Here is a 19570-nt window from a genome sequence, read left to right as displayed (position 1 = left end):
AGGTGAAGTAAGGAGTAACTATGATGAAGGACTTAGTTACAAAGTCACTTTTAGAGGTGAAGTAAGGAGAAACTATGATGGATGACTTAGTTACGAAGTCACTTTCAGAGGTGAAGTAAGGAGTAACTATGATGAAGGACTTAGTTACAAAGTAACTTTCAGAGGTGAAGTAAGGAGTAACTATGATGAATGACTTAGTTACAAAGTCACTTTTAGAGGTGAAGTAAGGAGTAACTATGATGAAGGACTTAGTTACAAAGTCACTTTTAGAGGTGAAGTAAGGAGTAACTATGATGGATGACTTATAGTTAAAAAGTCACTTTCAGAGGTGAAATAAGGAGTAACTATGATGAAGGACTTAGTTACAAAGTCACTTTTAGAGGTGAAGTAAGGAGTAACTATGATGGATGACTTAGTTACAAAGTCACTTTCAGAGGTGAAGTAAGGAGTAACTATGATGAAGGACTTAGTTACAAAGTCACTTTTAGAGGTGAAGTAAGGAGTAACTATGATGAATGACTTAGTTACAAAGTCACTTTTAGAGGTGAAGTAAGGAGTAACTATGATGAATGACTTAGTTACAAAGTCACTTTCAGAGGTGAAGTAAGGAGTAACTATGATGGATGACTTAGTTACAAAGTCACTTTCAGAGGTGAAGTAAGGAGTAACTATGATGGATGACTTAGTTACAAAGTCACTTTCAGAGGTGAAGTAAGGAGTAACTATGATGAATGACTTAGTTACAAAGTCACTTTTAGAGGTGAAGTAAGGAGTAACTATGATGAATGACTTAGTGACAAAGTCACTTTCAGAGGTGAAGTAAGGAGTAACTATGATGAAGGACTTAGTGACAAAGTCACTTTCAGAGGTGAAGTAAGGAGTAACTATGATGAAGGACTTAGTTACAAAGTCACTTTCAGAGGTGAAGTAAGGAGTAACTATGATGAATGACTTAGTGACAAAGTCACTTTCAGAGGTGAAGTAAGGAGTAACTATGATGAAGGACTTAGTTACAAAGTCACTTTCAGAGGTGAAGTAAGGAGTAACTATGATGAATGACTTAGTGACAAAGTCACTTTCAGAGGTGAAGTAAGGAGTAACTATGATGGATGACTTAGTTACAAAGTCACTTTCAGAGGTGAAGTAAGGAGTAACTATGATGAATGACTTAGTTACAAAGTCACTTTTAGAGGTGAAGTAAGGAGTAACTATGATGAATGACTTAGTGACAAAGTCACTTTCAGAGGTGAAGTAAGGAGTAACTATGATGAAGGACTTAGTGACAAAGTCACTTTCAGAGGTGAAGTAAGGAGTAACTATGATGAAGGACTTAGTTACAAAGTCACTTTCAGAGGTGAAGTAAGGAGTAACTATGATGAAGGACTTAGTGACAAAGTCACTTTCAGAGGTGAAGTAAGGAGTAACTATGATGAAGGACTTAGTTACAAAGTCACTTTCAGAGGTGAAGTAAGGAGTAACTATGATGAATGACTTAGTGACAAAGTCACTTTCAGAGGTGAAGTAAGGAGTAACTATGATGAAGGACTTAGTGACAAAGTCACTTTCAGAGGTGAAGTAAGGAGTAACTATGATGTCACTAAGTGCTGTCCTGCTGTGTTTCCACTGGAAGGAAGCGGGTACCATGCGGAGCAGGAGGGCCTCACAAAAGGTCAAAGTTGGTGATGAGGCCATTATTTCTCGCTTGGTGGACAAGAACTCTGCTAAAATTCTGGTAAGAATGACTTACTCTATGTTCTACTGCTTTCATGCAGTCATGTGACCAAGTGTGCATCAAGAGACTCACACATGACTTATGTTGTACTTCTTTCATGTAGTCATGTGATGACGGGGCCAAGTGTGTGAAGATCAAGTGTGCACTGCGGGGCATCGACAGTATGGCAGTCATCACCGTGCACTCCCGCCTGTGGAACACCACCTTGGTGGAGGTATGTGTCCTGCACTCATTCAACTAACTTACCACCTTGGTGGAGGTATGTGTCCTGCACTCATTCAACTAACTTACCACCTTGGTGGAGGTATGTGTCCTGCACTCATTCAACTAACTTACCACCTTGGTGGAGGTATGTGTCCTGCACTCATTCAACTAACTTACCACCTTGGTGGAGGTATGTGTCCTGCACTCATTCAACTAACTTACCACCTTGGTGGAGGTATGTGTCCTGCACTCATTCAACTAACTTACCACCTTGGTGGAGGTATGTGTCCTTCACTCATTCAACTAACTTACCACCTTGGTGGAGGTATGTGTCCTGCACTCATTCAACTAACTTACCACCTTGGTGGAGGTATGTGTCCTGCACTCATTCAACTAACTTACCACCTTGGTGGAGGTATGTGTCCTGCACTCATTCAACTAACTTACCACCTTGGTGGAGGTATGTGTCCTGCACTCATTCAACTAACTTACCACCTTGGTGGAGGTATGTGTCCTGCACTCATTCAACTAACTTACCACCTTGGTGGAGGTATGTGTCCTGCACTCATTCAACTAACTTACCACCTTGGTGGAGGTATGTGTCCTGCACTCATTCAACTAACTTACCACCTTGGTGGAGGTATGTGTCCTGCACTCATTCAACTAACTTACCACCTTGGTGGAGGTATGTGTCCTGCACTCATTCAACTAACTTACCACCTTGGTGGAGGTATGTGTCCTGCACTCATTCAACTAACTTACCACCTTGGTGGAGGTATGTGTCCTGCACTCATTCAACTAACTTACCACCTTGGTGGAGGTATGTGTCCTGCACTCATTCAACTAACTTACCACCTTGGTGGAGGTATGTGTCCTGCACTCATTCAACTAACTTACCACCTTGGTGGAGGTATGTGTCCTGCACTCATTCAACTAACTTACCACCTTGGTGGAGGTATGTGTCCTGCACTCATTCAACTAACTTACCACCTTGGTGGAGGTATGTGTCCTGCACTCATTCAACTAACTTACCACCTTGGTGGAGGTATGTGTCCTGCACTCATTCAACTAACTTACCACCTTGGTGGAGGTATGTGTCCTGCACTCATTCAACTAACTTACCACCTTGGTGGAGGTATGTGTCCTGCACTCATTCAACTAACTTACCACCTTGGTGGAGGTATGTGTCCTGCACTCATTCAACTAACTTACCACCTTGGTGGAGGTATGTGTCCTGCACTCATTCAACTAACTTACCACCTTGGTGGAGGTATGTGTCCTGCACTCATTCAACTAACTTACCACCTTGGTGGAGGTATGTGTCCTGCACTCATTCAACTAACTTACCACCTTGGTGGAGGTATGTGTCCTGCACTCATTCAACTAACTTACCACCTTGGTGGAGGTATGTGTCCTGCACTCATTCAACTAACTTACCACCTTGGTGGAGGTATGTGTCCTGCACTCATGCAACTAACTTACCACCTTGGTGGAGGTATGTGTCCTGCACTCATTCAACTAACTTACCACCTTGGTGGAGGTATGTGTCCTGCACTCATTCAACTAACTTACCACCTTGGTGGAGGTATGTGTCCTGCACTCATTCAACTAACTTACCACCTTGGTGGAGGTATGTGTCCTTCACTCATTCAACTAACTTACCACCTTGGTGGAGGTATGTGTCCTGCACTCATTCAACTAACTTACCACCTTGGTGGAGGTATGTGTCCTGCACTCATTCAACTAACTTACCACCTTGGTGGAGGTATGTGTCCTGCACTCATTCAACTAACTTACCACCTTGGTGGAGGTATGTGTCCTGCACTCATTCAACTAACTTACCACCTTGGTGGAGGTATGTGTCCTGCACTCATTCAACTAACTTACCACCTTGGTGGAGGTATGTGTCCTGCACTCATTCAACTAACTTACCACCTTGGTGGAGGTATGTGTCCTGCACTCATTCAACTAACTTACCACCTTGGTGGAGGTATGTGTCCTTCACTCATTCAACTAACTTACCACCTTGGTGGAGGTATGTGTCCTGCACTCATTCAACTAACTTACCACCTTGGTGGAGGTATGTGTCCTGCACTCATTCAACTAACTTACCACCTTGGTGGAGGTATGTGTCCTGCACTCATTCAACTAACTTACCACCTTGGTGGAGGTATGTGTCCTGCACTCATTCAACTAACTTACCACCTTGGTGGAGGTATGTGTCCTGCACTCATTCAACTAACTTACCACCTTGGTGGAGGTATGTGTCCTGCACTCATTCAACTAACTTACCACCTTGGTGGAGGTATGTGTCCTGCACTCATTCAACTAACTTACCACCTTGGTGGAGGTATGTGTCCTGCACTCATTCAACTAACTTACCACCTTGGTGGAGGTATGTGTCCTGCACTCATTCAACTAACTTACCACCTTGGTGGAGGTATGTGTCCTTCACTCATTCAACTAACTTACCACCTTGGTGGAGGTATGTGTCCTGCACTCATTCAACTAACTTACCACCTTGGTGGAGGTATGTGTCCTGCACTCATTCAACTAACTTACCACCTTGGTGGAGGTATGTGTCCTGCACTCATTCAACTAACTTACCACCTTGGTGGAGGTATGTGTCCTGCACTCATTCAACTAACTTACCACCTTGGTGGAGGTATGTGTCCTGCACTCATGCAACTAACTTACCACCTTGGTGGAGGTATGTGTCCTGCACTCATTCAACTAACTTACCACCTTGGTGGAGGTATGTGTCCTGCACTCATTCAACTAACTTACCACCTTGGTGGAGGTATGTGTCCTGCACTCATTCAACTAACTTACCACCTTGGTGGAGGTATGTGTCCTGCACTCATTCAACTAACTTACCACCTTGGTGGAGGTATGTGTCCTGCACTCATTCAACTAACTTACCACCTTGGTGGAGGTATGTGTCCTGCACTCATTCAACTAACTTACCACCTTGGTGGAGGTATGTGTCCTGCACTCATTCAACTAACTTACCACCTTGGTGGAGGTATGTGTCCTGCACTCATTCAACTAACTTACCACCTTGGTGGAGGTATGTGTCCTGCACTCATTCAACTAACTTACCACCTTGGTGGAGGTATGTGTCCTGCACTCATTCAACTAACTTACCACCTTGGTGGAGGTATGTGTCCTTCACTCATTCAACTAACTTACCACCTTGGTGGAGGTATGTGTCCTGCACTCATTCAACTAACTTACCACCTTGGTGGAGGTATGTGTCCTGCACTCATTCAACTAACTTACCACCTTGGTGGAGGTATGTGTCCTGCACTCATTCAACTAACTTACCACCTTGGTGGAGGTATGTGTCCTGCACTCATTCAACTAACTTACCACCTTGGTGGAGGTATGTGTCCTGCACTCATGCAACTAACTTACCACCTTGGTGGAGGTATGTGTCCTGCACTCATTCAACTAACTTACCACCTTGGTGGAGGTATGTGTCCTGCACTCATTCAACTAACTTACCACCTTGGTGGAGGTATGTGTCCTGCACTCATTCAACTAACTTACCACCTTGGTGGAGGTATGTGTCCTGCACTCATTCAACTAACTTACCACCTTGGTGGAGGTATGTGTCCTGCACTCATTCAACTAACTTACCACCTTGGTGGAGGTATGTGTCCTGCACTCATTCAACTAACTTACCACCTTGGTGGAGGTATGTGTCCTGCACTCATTCAACTAACTTACCACCTTGGTGGAGGTATGTGTCCTGCACTCATGCAACTAACTTACCACCTTGGTGGAGGTATGTGTCCTGCACTCATGCAACTAACTTACCACCTTGGTGGAGGTATGTGTCCTGCACTCATGCAACTAACTTACCACCTTGGTGGAGGTATGTGTCCTGCACTCATTCTCCATACAACCACAACAAGTCAGTCACTGACCTTTCACCTGCATGACAAAACAATAATCATAGTGAGGTGAGTTAGTGAATGATTTGTGAGTTCAGGAAGTCAAGAAGTGGCAGGACTGGTATTGGTGCGTCCTATTATGAGGGTAGTATGTTCACCAAATAATCATACAAATGAAATATTGTATTCATGAAGTAGTCAATCAGGTTGAAATGTTGTATTTCAGTTGTAAACATGCTGGGCTGTAGGCTAGTAGGAGCCAGCGGCTACACAACAGCTAAGCAGACAAGCTGGACACATGTCTTTATTTGAGGGACATTGCAGTCCAAAAGGCAACATTTGTCCACATCAAATACTTGAATTACTTCCACTTACATCTCCAAGGTAGAGGCTTCATAGAGAGTATACAGTAACTAACGTGTCCGCATCATTCAGGACTTTAACCTGATGAAATATTGTGGCCACTTTTACCACTCCTCTTCAACTTAAAGACAGCATCCTGTAAGTCCATTCCAGAGTGGCAGATAATGAATAGTTGAGTGTTTTTCATTTCATACCTTTGTTGTTTGTCTTGACTCAATTCACTTGATCAACAACCTTTTCTAACATCACAGACGTAGGATTGGGATCAATGACAGTATCGGCCAATACTTAGGGGTTTCAATATCGTATCACATGTGGAAAAGTTGTATCGGGACATTGTTACCTTTGAACTTTGACCCTCAACCATCCAGCTTAGTGCTTATCTGCATACCTGTGGTTGTCAAACACTTAGTGGTAGGCCAAAGAACCACTTCATTAAAGTACAGTGTTTTATTCTCTCATATTCAAACAGTGTTACCGTTCAAACTGGGTGTGGTAAAAACATGAAATACACCTGTTGAATAAAAGCTTTGCCTTGTTTGTAATGAATACCTAGGCTGACTACGCTCATGTTGGTCATTATGGTGAAAGAAGCAGCACTGCAGTGGTGTCATGTAGAGACTGTTCAAGATGTAATATGTTGGGCAGACAAGGAAGGGAAGAGTGTTGAGGGTTTTCAACTCAGCAGTGTTCAAGGGCACGATGTTGACTATGTTTTGAAAGAATGTACTGGAACTTAGAGAGTTGTGTTTGCCCAGGACTACATCTACAGTGTTATAGAGCACAATGTTGACTATGTCCTGAAAGAATGTACTGGAACTGAGAGAGTTGTGTGTGCCCAGGACTACAAGAAGGTGCATCATGTGGAGGTGTTGGTGAAGGCACTCCTGCAGATGGAGAGCAGCAGAAAGAACATGGTGGTGCAGAACGCCGAGACACAGGTGCAGGGAGAGGAACATGTCCAAGGGTGTGTTGTCTGAATCCTAAATCCACTTCCTGTCCTCCTCCAGCTGAGGATGACCGCCTTCCCTGAGCGGCGTGAGGCCAGCTATGGCGGCGTGCCCTGGTGGATCATCTTCCTGTCTGTGCTGCTGGCGCTGCTCCTGCTGGCGCTGCTGGTCTTCCTGCTGTGGAAGGTGGGGGCAACACCCGGCCGTGGTCATGCCGCACATCTTCTAACCACTTCTTTATCCCCAGTGCGGAGTCTTTGGCAAAAAGAAACAGGACACGTCCGAAAAAAAGAGGCTGACAGCAAATGCGTAACAAAAAAAAAAAGGAAGGGGTAATTTGACCCGGCCGATACCGAGCGGTGCAAATGTCCGGGGGCTTTTCTTCCTCAACTATTCATGCATATGCATGGCCTCAGGGTGGCGCTGTTTAACAATTCTATTTCACCTCCGCATCGCTTCTTGTTGCACTTTAACACATTCACCCTCCAGCCGCCTTTCTTCATCTCTGCATCTGTCTTCCAGTGTGGCTTCTTCAAGAGGGACAAACCTGCAGAGCAGCTTCAGAGCTACACCGCCGTCCGGATCAAAAGCAAGGACAGAGATGTCAACAACACCCGCTGGCAGAATGTGGAGAAGAAGTCTTGGAGGACAACCTGGCATGAGAACGAACATTATTCACAATCCTAAGCCATTGCCTAAAAGGACTGTCATGTAAATATCACGTCTTTGTGCTTCAGGGCTTAGTTGGATTGCAATTCATTTTATAGCCATTTGCTATTTATTCTCTCAAGGGTCCTTTGTTACGTGCACCACACACACCAAAGAGTCACTGCATTCTTGTTAGTACTTCTCTACATATTCTTTGTACATCTCTAAATATTTGTTATGTTAGTAAATGTCTAAATATTTGTTCTCTTAGTCCTTCTCTAGATATTTGTTGTTAGTACATCTTTAAGTATTTGTTGTTAGTACATGTCTGAATATTCAGTCCATTTGCAGGAGTCAAGGAGCAAACATTTTCTGGAATACATTTGAAAAAGTTGCAGAGTGTAACATTTTTATGACAAATTAAAAGAAGTAAAATTTGAAAGCCTTATTTATTAAAAGATACAATTTAAAAGAAGTATAAAAAAGAGGCAAGATGCTGGTGAAGGTCCAAGAACAGTTGTTCTAGAGCAGAGACTCGGTCCCAGGAAGTGTGTCAGTGTGTGGCCACTTCCTGTTGTCCATCAGCAAGCCTGCCTTCTCCTTCTTGGCTCTCTCCTTACGTCTCACCTTCTCTTCTTTCTCATCTCGCTTCTTCAGCTCCTTCAGCTTCTTCTTGAGGGCGCAGCGCTCACTTTGCCTCACGCCCAGGGCCTGCCAGCACACACCACACAGCATGCGTTAACAAGATTGGCCACCAGAGGGCGCCTCACGCCCAGGGCCTGCCAGCACACACCACACAGCATGCGTTAACAAGATTGGCCACCAGAGGGCGCCTCACGCCCAGGGCCTGCCAGCACACATCACACAGCATGCATTAACAAGATTGGCCACCAGAGGGCGCCTCACGCCCAGGGCCTGCCAGCACACACCACACAGCATGCGTTAACAAGATTGGCCACCAGAGGGCGCCTCACGCCCAGGGCCTGCCAGCACACATCACACAGCATGCATTAACAAGATTGGCCACCAAAGGGCGCCTCACGCCCAGGGCCTGCCAGCACACACCACACAGCATGCGTTAACAAGATTGGCCACCAGAGGGCGCCTCACGCCCAGGGCCTGCCAGCACACACCACACAGCATGCATTAACAAGATTGGCCACCAAAGGGCGCCTCACGCCCAGGGCCTGCCAGCACACATCACACAGCATGCATTAACAAGATTGGCCACCAGAGGGCGCCTCACGCCCAGGGCCTGCCAGCACACATCACACAGCATGCATTAACAAGATTGGCCACCAGAGGGCGCCTCACGCCCAGGGCCTGCCAGCACACACCACACAGCATGCATTAACAAGATTGGCCACCAGAGGGCGCCTCACGCCCAGGGCCTGCCAGCAAACACCACACAGCATGCATTAACAAGATTGGCCACCAAAGGGCGCCTCACGCCCAGGGCCTGCCAGCACACATCACACAGCATGCATTAACAAGATTGGCCACCAGAGGGCGCCTCACGCCCAGGGCCTGCCAGCACACACCACACAGCATGCATTAACAAGATTGGCCACCAAAGGGCGCCTCACGCCCAGGGCCTGCCAGCACACACCACACAGCATGCATTAACAAGATTGGCCACCAGAGGGCGCCTCACGCCCAGGGCCTGCCAGCACACATCACACAGCATGCATTAACAAGATTGGCCACCAAAGGGCGCCTCACGCCCAGGGCCTGCCAGCACACATCACACAGCATGCATTAACAAGATTGGCCACCAGAGGGCGCCTCACGCCCAGGGCCTGCCAGCACACATCACACAGCATGCATTAACAAGATTGGCCACCAGAGGGCGCCTCACGCCCAGGGCCTGCCAGCACACATCACACAGCATGCATTAACAAGATTGGCCACCAGAGGGCGCCTCACGCCCAGGGCCTGCCAGCACACACCACACAGCATGCATTAACAAGATTGGCCACCAGAGGGCGCCTCACGCCCAGGGCCTGCCAGCACACATCACACAGCATGCATTAACAAGATTGGCCACCAAAGGGCGCCTCACGCCCAGGGCCTGCCAGCACACATCACACAGCATGCATTAACAAGATTGGCCACCAGAGGGCGCCTCACGCCCAGGGCCTGCCAGCACACATCACACAGCATGCATTAACAAGATTGGCCACCAGAGGGCGCCTCACGCCCAGGGCCTGCCAGCACACATCACACAGCATGCATTAACAAGATTGGCCACCAGAGGGCGCCTCACGCCCAGGGCCTGCCAGCACACATCACACAGCATGCATTAACAAGATTGGCCACCAGAGGGCGCCTCACGCCCAGGGCCTGCCAGCACACATCACACAGCATGCATTAACAAGATTGGCCACCAGAGGGCGCCTCACGCCCAGGGCCTGCCAGCACACATCACACAGCATGCATTAACAAGATTGGCCACCAGAGGGCGCCTCACGCCCAGGGCCTGCCAGCACACATCACACAGCATGCATTAACAAGATTGGCCACCAGAGGGCGCCTCACGCCCAGGGCCTGCCAGCACACATCACACAGCATGCATTAACAAGATTGGCCACCAGAGGGCGCCTCACGCCCAGGGCCTGCCAGCACACATCACACAGCATGCATTAACAAGATTGGCCACCAGAGGGCGCCTCACGCCCAGGGCCTGCCAGCACACATCACACAGCATGCATTAACAAGATTGGCCACCAGAGGGCGCCTCACGCCCAGGGCCTGCCAGCACACATCACACAGCATGCATTAACAAGATTGGCCACCAGAGGGCGCCTCACGCCCAGGGCCTGCCAGCACACATCACACAGCATGCATTAACAAGATTGGCCACCAGAGGGCGCCTCACGCCCAGGGCCTGCCAGCACACATCACACAGCATGCATTAACAAGATTGGCCACCAAAGGGCGCCTCACGCCCAGGGCCTGCCAGCACACATCACACAGCATGCATTAACAAGATTGGCCACCAGAGGGCGCCTCACGCCCAGGGCCTGCCAGCACACACCACACAGCATGCGTTAACAAGATTGGCCACCAGAGGGCGCCTCACGCCCAGGGCCTGCCAGCACACACCACACAGCATGCATTAACAAGATTGGCCACCAGAGGGCGCCTCACGCCCAGGGCCTGCCAGCACACATCACACAGCATGCGTTAACAAGATTGGCCACCAGAGGGCGCCTCACGCCCAGGGCCTGCCAGCACACATCACACAGCATGCATTAACAAGATTGGCCACCAGAGGGCGCCTCACGCCCAGGGCCTGCCAGCACACATCACACAGCATGCGTTAACAAGATTGGCCACCAGAGGGCGCCTCACGCCCAGGGCCTGCCAGCACACATCACACAGCATGCATTAACAAGATTGGCCACCAGAGGGCGCCTCACGCCCAGGGCCTGCCAGCACACATCACACAGCATGCATTAACAAGATTGGCCACCAGAGGGCGCCTCACGCCCAGGGCCTGCCAGCACACATCACACAGCATGCATTAACAAGATTGGCCACCAGAGGGCGCCTCACGCCCAGGGCCTGCCAGCACACATCACACAGCATGCATTAACAAGATTGGCCACCAGAGGGCGCCTCACGCCCAGGGCCTGCCAGCACACACCACACAGCATGCATTAACAAGATTGGCCACCAGAGGGCGCCTCACGCCCAGGGCCTGCCAGCACACATCACACAGCATGCATTAACAAGATTGGCCACCAGAGGGCGCCTCACGCCCAGGGCCTGCCAGCACACATCACACAGCATGCATTAACAAGATTGGCCACCAGAGGGCGCCTCACGCCCAGGGCCTGCCAGCACACATCACACAGCATGCATTAACAAGATTGGCCACCAGAGGGCGCCTCACGCCCAGGGCCTGCCAGCACACACCACACAGCATGCATTAACAAGATTGGCCACCAGAGGGCGCCTCACGCCCAGGGCCTGCCAGCACACATCACACAGCATGCATTAACAAGATTGGCCACCAGAGGGCGCCTCACGCCCAGGGCCTGCCAGCACACATCACACAGCATGCGTTAACAAGATTGGCCACCAGAGGGCGCCAACCGTACAAATGAATAAACTGCCATCAGTGAAAGGCATGGAGCCTAAAGTCCCGTCTCTCCAAGACAAAGTTTTGTACTCCCTTGTCGTGACAACAACATTGTACAAGTGGTCGACATTTGGCACTGAGTTTCCTTTTAACTGCTTCCAAACGCTGTTGCTCAAATGAAAAAAGAAGTGAATCCCACTTCCTACAGTCCACTCCCCACTTGGCCCGTCCCTGCTGGGCAAAGGATTCTGGGAGATGTAGTTGACTCTCAGAGCCGGCACACGTTAAAGTGCTCGAATAAAATGATTGTCAAGACTTTGAAACCGAAATGTTGTGGCATCAACAAAAAAGATATTACACCCTTAATCGTTTGTATTTTTTACTTTTTTTTAGTATTAAATGAGAAAGAGTAGAACATGGATGTTAATTTCCATCCTCCATATTGTAAAGATGGGATTGGGTTGGAGTTGCTCTATTTTTATTTGCTGTATTGGATTAACATTCTCTGATTTTTTTAAAAATAAATTCTCCTTAAAAAGAGGTTTCTTGGTGTAAATGGCACATCGGGAGCCAAGAGGAGCTTTTATGGCCTCCAACTTGTTTTAAAAAGGTTTAATTATAGTCCGCTAGAAGAATGTAAAGACAGGGAATGGAATGTTGACGTGCTAACTGAACACTACACCAGGCTGTCCACAATGTGCCAGCGCTGACCTTGAGTTTGTCCTTGTCCATGGCCAGCAGCTGTGTGCCGTCCACTCCTGCAGCTGAGAGGCGGGCCACGCACCCCTCCATGTTGGCGGCCGCCAGCCATTGACTCACATGATGGCTGCTCCACTCTGACACCGCTCCACTTTGCCACGGCTGCTCCTCCTCCGCCTGCTCCAAGGTCTGCAGGAGACCAGGAGACACTCAGGACTTGGAGGACATGAGCGGCACAAAGTATGAAGCAAGGCGACAGGAAGGAAGGAAGGAAGGAAGGAAGGAAAGGCTGCTTACCTCTGAGGAAGACAAGGTGAAAGAGAGAGAGTGTCCAGAAAGCGAGTGATTAGAGCCACGCCCCTCCCAGTGATTAGAGCCACGCCCCTCCCAGCTGAAGCCAACACTCTGGAAGCGACAGAAAGAAGACTTTGCACCTGCAGACCTACATACAGAAAAAGGCCAACACGTGCAAACCAGGGCCAGTACTTGCAGACCTGAGCCAGTACGTGCAGACCTATGTGCAGACCAGGACCTGTGCGTACAGACCGGGGCCAGTACTTGCAGACCTATGTGCAGATTAGGGCCAACACGTGCAGACCTGAGCCAGTACATGCAGAGCTGGGCCAGTACGTGCAGACCTATATGCAGATTAGGGCCAACATGTGCAGACCGGGGGCCAGCCCGTGCAGACCTGGGGCAAGTATGTGCAGAGATACGTGCAGACTAGGGCCAACACGTGCAGACCTGAGCCAGTACATGCAGAGCTGGGCCAGTACGTGCAGACCTATGTGCAGACCAGGACCTGTACGTACAGACCGGGACCAGTACGTGCAGACCTATGTGCAGACCAGGACCTGTACGTACAGACCGGGACCAGTACTTGCAGACCTATATGCAGATTAGGGCCAACATGTGCAGACCGGGGGCCAGCCCCTGCAGACCTGGGGCAAGTATGTGCAGACATACGTGCAGACTAGGGCCAACACATGCAAACTGGAGCCAGTATATGCAGAGCTGGGCCAGTACATCCAAACCTATGTGCAGACAGGCTAGTACATGCAGACCTGGGCTAGCACGTGCAGACCGAGGCCAGCACGTACAGACTGGGGCCAGTATAAGCAGACCTATGTGCAGACCAGGGCCAGCATGTGCGGACCAGGGCCAGTATGTGCGGACCAGGGCCAGTATGTGCGGACCAGGGCCAGTATGTGCGGACCAGGGCCAGTATGTGCGGACCAGGGCCAGTATGTGCGGACCAGGGCCAGTATGTGCGGACCAGGGCCAGTATGTGCGGACCAGGGCCAGTATGTGCGGACCAGGGCCAGTATGTGCGGACCAGGGCCAGTATGTGCAGACCAGGGCCAGTATGTGCAGACCAGGGCCAGTATGTGCAGACCAGGGCCAGTATGTGCAGACCAGGGCCAGTATGTGCAGACCAGGGCCAGTATGTGCCAGAAACCTGTCTTCAGCGAGCAAAGGCAGGACGCCAGCCAAGGTGTTTGCGTACCTGATGTCCTCGCCCTGAGGTGGTCAGGTAAGGCAGGCTGCTGCTGGACATGGAGCGCAGCTTCCAGCCGACGCCTCTCTCGCCCTCCTCTTCTTTCTCTCTTCCACGCTCCCCAAACCAGGTGAAGGGCAAGCAGGAGGGCATGGAGGAGGCGGAGCCTGATGGAGACACTTGAGAGGGCTCCTGCGCCAGGTGGCCACAAGACACCCTGGACACAAACACGTGTCAGGTCATGTGACACAAGAGACCAAGAAGGCCAAGGTCACTCACCTTGTGCGCCTGTTCTGGTTCTTCATCTTGCCCAGGGACTTACGCAGGCCGCTGCAGGGACACTTTGGAATTAGACTCTTTGTAAGGAACAACACCAACTATATCAGACTTGGAATCAGACTCTTTGTAAGGAACAACACCAACCAAACGCCAAATGTATCAGACTTGGAATCAGACTCTTTGTAAGGAACAACACCAACTAAATGCCAAATGTATCAGACTTGGAATCAGACTGTTTATAAGGAACAACACCAACCAAACGCCAAATGTATCAGACTTGGAATCAGACTGTTTGTAAGGAACACCAACCAAACGCCAAATGTATCAGACTTGCAGGTCAAATCTCTGCTTCCATACGAGTGTTTACTTGTGCCAGAAGGACAGACAAATGCCCTCCAAAATGCTCACAAGGTCGTTTTTTTCTTGTATTTTAGTGACATTGTGTACAAAAAAGTAAGCATGCTAAACTATGGGCTCCTCTAGGAGCTAGCAGCTACACAACAGCTAAGCATACAATAGCTCACAAGCTAGACGTCCTTGATTGAACAACATTACAGTCCAAAACATGGACAGCTACCAAATCATCATGCTGGCAAAAAGAAACATTCCTTCATGAATGAATGAATGATTGTGTCAGTAAAACTCAACTTCACAAGCACAACTCCTAGTGTCGCAGTGTTAGCGTTTGTTATAGGGGTTGACGTTGGTCGAGAGTGTCGGCGTCGGTCGAGAGTGTCGGCGTCGGTCGAGAGTGTCGGCGTCGGTCGAGAGTGTCGGCGTCGGTCGAGAGTGTCGGCGTCGGTCGAGAGTGTCGGCGTCGGTCGAGAGTGTCGGCGTCGGTCGAGAGTGTCAGCGTTTGTCATACAGGTTGGCGTCGGTCGAGAGTGTCGGCGTCGGTCGAGAGTGTCGGCGTTTGTCATACAGGTTGGCGTCGGTCGAGAGTGTCGGCGTCGGTCGAGAGTGTCGGCGTCGGTCGAGAGTGTCGGCGTCGGTCGAGAGTGTCGGCGTCGGTCGAGAGTGTCGGCGTTTGTCATACAGGTTGGCGTCGGTCGAGAGTGTCGGCGTCGGTCGAGAGTGTCGGCGTCGGTCGAGAGTGTCGGCGTCGGTCGAGAGTGTCGGCGTCGGTCGAGAGTGTCGGCGTCGGTCGAGAGTGTCGGCGTTTGTCATACAGGTTGGCGTCGGTCGAGAGTGTCGGCGTCGGTCGAGAGTGTCGGCGTCGGTCGAGTGTTGGCGTCGGTCGAGAGTGTCGGCGTCGGTCGAGAGTGTCGGCGTCGGTCGAGAGTGTCGGCGTCGGTCGAGAGTGTCGGCGTTGGTCGAGAGTGTCGGCGTTTGTCATACAGGTTGGCGTCGGTCGAGAGTGTCGGCGTCGGTCGAGAGTGTCGGCGTCGGTCGAGAGTGTCGGCGTCGGTCGAGAGTGTCGGCGTCGGTCGAGAGTGTCGGCGTCGGTCGAGAGTGTCGGCGTCGGTCGAGAGTGTCGGCGTTGGTCGAGAGTGTCGGCGTCGGTCGAGAGTGTCGGCGTCGGTCGAGAGTGTCGGCGTTTGTCATACAGGTTGGCGTCGGTCGAGAGTGTCGGCGTTGGTCGAGAGTGTCGGCGTCGGTCGAGAGTGTCGGCGTCGGTCGAGAGTGTTGGCGTCGGTCGAGAGTGTCGGCGTTTGTCATACAGGTTGGCGTCGGTCGAGAGTGTCGGCGTCGGTCGAGTGTCGGCGTCGGTCGAGAGTGTCGGCGTCGGTCGAGAGTGTCGGCGTCGGTCGAGAGTGTCGGCGTCGGTCGAGAGTGTCGGCGTCGGTCGAGAGTGTCGGCGTCGGTCGAGAGTGTCGGCGTTTGTCATACAGGTTGGCGTCGGTCGAGAGTGTCGGCGTCGGTCGAGAGTGTCGGCGTCGGTCGAGAGTGTCGGCGTCGGTCGAGAGTGTCGGCGTTTGTCATAAAGGTTGGCGTCGGTCGAGAGTGTCGGCGTCGGTCGAGAGTGTCGGCGTCGGTCGAGTGTCGGCGTCGGTCGAGAGTGTCGGCGTTGGTCGAGAGTGTCGGCGTTTGTCATACAGGTTGGCGTCGGTCGAGAGTGTCGGCGTCGGTCGAGTGTTGGCGTCGGTCGAGAGTGTCGGCGTCGGTCGAGAGTGTCGGCGTCGGTCGAGAGCGTCGGCGTCGGTCGAGAGTGTCGGCGTTTGTCATACAGGTTGGCGTCGGTCGAGAGTGTCGGCGTCGGTCGAGAGTGTCGGCGTCGGTCGAGTGTTGGCGTCGGTCGAGAGTGTTGGCGTCGGTCGAAAGTGTCGGCGTCGGTCGAGAGTGTCGGCGTCGGTCGAGAGTGTCGGCGTTTGTCATACAGGTTGGCGTCGGTCGAGAGTGTTGGCGTCGGTCGAGAGTGTTGGCGTCGGTCGAGAGTGTCGGCGTCGGTCGAGAGTGTCGGCGTCGGTCGAGAGTGTCGGCGTCGGTCGAGAGTGTCGGCGTCGGTCGAGAGTGTCGGCGTCGGTCGAGAGTGTCGGCGTCGGTCGAGAGCGTCGGCGTCGGTCGAGAGTGTCGGCGTCGGTCGAGAGTGTCGGCGTCGGTCGAGAGTGTCGGCGTCGGTCGAGAGTGTCGGCGTTTGTCATACAGGTTGGCGTCGGTCGAGAGTGTCGGCGTCGGTCGAGAGTGTCGGCGTCGGTCGAGAGTGTCGGCGTCGGTCGAGAGTGTCGGCGTCGGTCGAGAGTGTCGGCGTCGGTCGAGAGTGTCGGCGTCGGTCGAGAGTGTCGGCGTCGGTCGAGAGTGTCGGCGTTTGTCATAAAGGTTGGCGTCGGTCGAGAGTGTCGGCGTTGGTCGAGAGTGTCGGCGTCGGTCGAGAGTGTCGGCGTCGGTCGAGAGTGTTGGCGTTGGTCGAGAGTGTCGGCGTTTGTCATACAGGTTGGCGTCGGTCGAGAGTGTCGGCGTCGGTCGAGAGTGTCGGCGTCGGTCGAGTGTTGGCGTCGGTCGAGAGTGTCGGCGTCGGTCGAGAGTGTCGGCGTCGGTCGAGAGTGTCGGCGTCGGTCGAGAGTGTCGGCGTCGGTCGAGAGTGTCGGCGTTTGTCATAAAGGTTGGCGTCGGTCGAGAGTGTCGGCGTCGGTCGAGAGTGTCGGCGTCGGTCGAGTGTTGGCGTCGGTCGAGAGTGTCGGCGTTGGTCGAGAGTGTCGGCGTTTGTCATACAGGTTGGCGTCGGTCGAGAGTGTCGGCGTCGGTCGAGAGTGTCGGCGTCGGTCGAGAGTGTTGGCGTTGGTCGAGAGTGTCGGCGTTTGTCATACAGGTTGGCGTCGGTCGAGAGTGTCGGCGTCGGTCGAGAGTGTCGGCGTCGGTCGAGAGTGTTGGCGTCGGTCGAGAGTGTTGGCGTTGGTCGAGAGTGTTAGCGTTGGTTGTAGTTTTTAGCATTTGTCATAGTGTTAGCGTTTGTGATAGTGAGTAGTTCCACATGCTGAAACATGGCACACTACAAGAGTTCCAAGTACATCCCTCATGTTGGCAAGCGCACCTGAAGTCAGGAATCTTCCTCTTGGACTTCCTGGAGGAGGAGGACTTGGTGTGGGGGGGGCTGCTGGTGACACTGACGTAGATGGGCGGGGTCACGTCCTGGCTTGGCACCATCACCTCCGCCTGCGACGGTGACCCTTGACCTTCATCCTGCTGAGGCAAGGTAGTGACGGCCATGTTCCTTCAAAGCTGCAGTAGTGGACTCACACCTCCTTCTTCAGGCTCTCCCTCAGCTTGTCACGGGAGGGCGGGTGGCGCCGGGACTTCTGGGCCAGCTGACCTCGAGCTATGTGAGCACTGCAGTCCAGTCGCTGGGTGCCAGGGACCGCCACGTGCCAGTCTGGATCTGAAACATGACACTTAGAAACCACCACGTGCCAGTCTGGATCTGAGACATGACATCTGGAAACCACCCCGTGCCAGTCTAGATCTGAGACATGACACTTGAAAACCACCACGTGCCAGTCTGGATCTGAGACATGACACTTGGAAACCACCACGTGCCAGTCTGGATCTGAGACATGACATCTGGAAACCACCACATGCCAGTCTGGATCTGAGACATGACACTTGGAAACCACCCCATGCCAGTCTGGATCTGAGACATGACACTTGGAAACCACCCCATGCCAGTCTGGATCTGAGACATGACACTTGGAAACCACCACATGCCAGTCTGGATCTGAGACATGACATCTGGAAACCACCACATGCCAGTCTGGATCTGAGACATGACACTTGGAAACCACCCCATGTCAGTCTGGATTTGAGACATGACACTTAGAAACCATCTCGTGCCAGTCTGGATCTAAGGCATGACACTTGGAAACCACCCCATGCCAGTCTGGATCTGAGACATGACACTTGGAAACCACCCCATGCCAGTCTGGATCTGAGACATGACACTTGGAAAGCACCACGTGCCAGTCTGGATCTGAGAAATGACACTTGGAAACCACCCCGTGCCAGTCTGGATATGAGACATGACACTTGGAAACCACTATGTGCCAGTCTGGATCTAAGGCATGACACTTGGAAACCACCCATGCCAGTCTGGATCTGAGACATGACACTTGAAAACCACCACGTGCCAGTCTGGATCTGAGACATGACACTTGGAAACTACGTCGTGCCAGTCTGGATCTGAGACATGACACTTGGAAACTACGTCGTGCCAGTCTGGATCTGAGACATGACATCTGGAAACCACCACGTGCCAGTCTGGATCTGAGACATGACACTTGGAAACCACCCCATGCCAATCTGAATTTGAGACATGACACTTAGAAACCATCTCGTGCCAGTCTGGATCTAAGGCATGACACTTGGAAACCACCCCATGCCAGTCTGGATCTGAGACATGACACTTGGAAACCACCACGTGCCAGTCTGGATCTGAGACATGACACTTGGAAACCACCCCGTGCCAGTCTGGATATGAGACATGACACTTGGAAACCACTATGTGCCAGTCTGGATCTAAGGCATGACACTTGGAAACCACCCCGTGCCAGTCTGGATATGAGACATGACACTTGGAAACCACCACGTGCCAGTCTGGATCTGAGACATGACACTTGAAAACCACCACGTGCCAGTCTGGATCTGAGACATGACACTTGGAAACCACCACGTGCCAGTCTGGATCTGAGACATGACATCTGGAAACCACCACATGCCAGTCTGGATCTGAGACATGACACTTGGAAACCACCCCATGCCAGTCTGGATCTGAGACATGAC

The 19570-nt window shown here is 51.5% G+C and overlaps 2 protein-coding genes across 3 annotated transcripts in view; one reads left to right on the top strand and one right to left on the bottom strand.

Annotated features, from left to right (window-relative positions):
* Window positions 1-8238, top strand: part of LOC133568784 (integrin alpha-6-like) — a 42718-nt gene extending 34480 nt beyond the window's left edge. The window contains exons 21-26 of one of the 2 annotated variants that reach the window (XM_061920917.1): window positions 1631-1732; window positions 1836-1946; window positions 7041-7139; window positions 7209-7334; window positions 7396-7480; window positions 7671-7717. In XM_061920917.1, the coding sequence (XP_061776901.1) occupies window positions 1631-1732; window positions 1836-1946; window positions 7041-7139; window positions 7209-7334; window positions 7396-7461 (504 nt within the window). In that variant the 3' untranslated portion in view covers window positions 7462-7480; window positions 7671-7717. Of the gene's footprint in view, window positions 1-1630; window positions 1733-1835; window positions 1947-7040; window positions 7140-7208; window positions 7335-7395; window positions 7481-7670 lie in introns of both variants that reach the window. The other variant, XM_061920916.1, reaches the window with a different exon arrangement.
* Window positions 7785-19570, bottom strand: part of LOC133568783 (neurabin-1-like) — a 26675-nt gene continuing 14889 nt past the window's right edge. The window contains exons 13-19 of the mRNA XM_061920915.1: window positions 18037-18173; window positions 17829-17980; window positions 14360-14410; window positions 14090-14297; window positions 12880-12987; window positions 12595-12771; window positions 7785-8507 (exon numbers count right to left, since the gene is read on the bottom strand). Coding sequence (XP_061776899.1) covers window positions 8319-8507; window positions 12595-12771; window positions 12880-12987; window positions 14090-14297; window positions 14360-14410; window positions 17829-17980; window positions 18037-18173 — 1022 coding nt within the window. The 3' untranslated portion in view covers window positions 7785-8318. The remainder of the gene's footprint in view (window positions 8508-12594; window positions 12772-12879; window positions 12988-14089; window positions 14298-14359; window positions 14411-17828; window positions 17981-18036; window positions 18174-19570) is intronic.

This window comes from Nerophis ophidion, linkage group LG14, assembly GCF_033978795.1.
Source record: "Nerophis ophidion isolate RoL-2023_Sa linkage group LG14, RoL_Noph_v1.0, whole genome shotgun sequence".
NCBI lineage: Eukaryota > Metazoa > Chordata > Actinopteri > Syngnathiformes > Syngnathidae > Nerophis > Nerophis ophidion.
The sequence above is the reverse complement of the archived record's forward strand: the minus strand, read 5'-3'. Positions and strand labels throughout refer to the sequence as shown.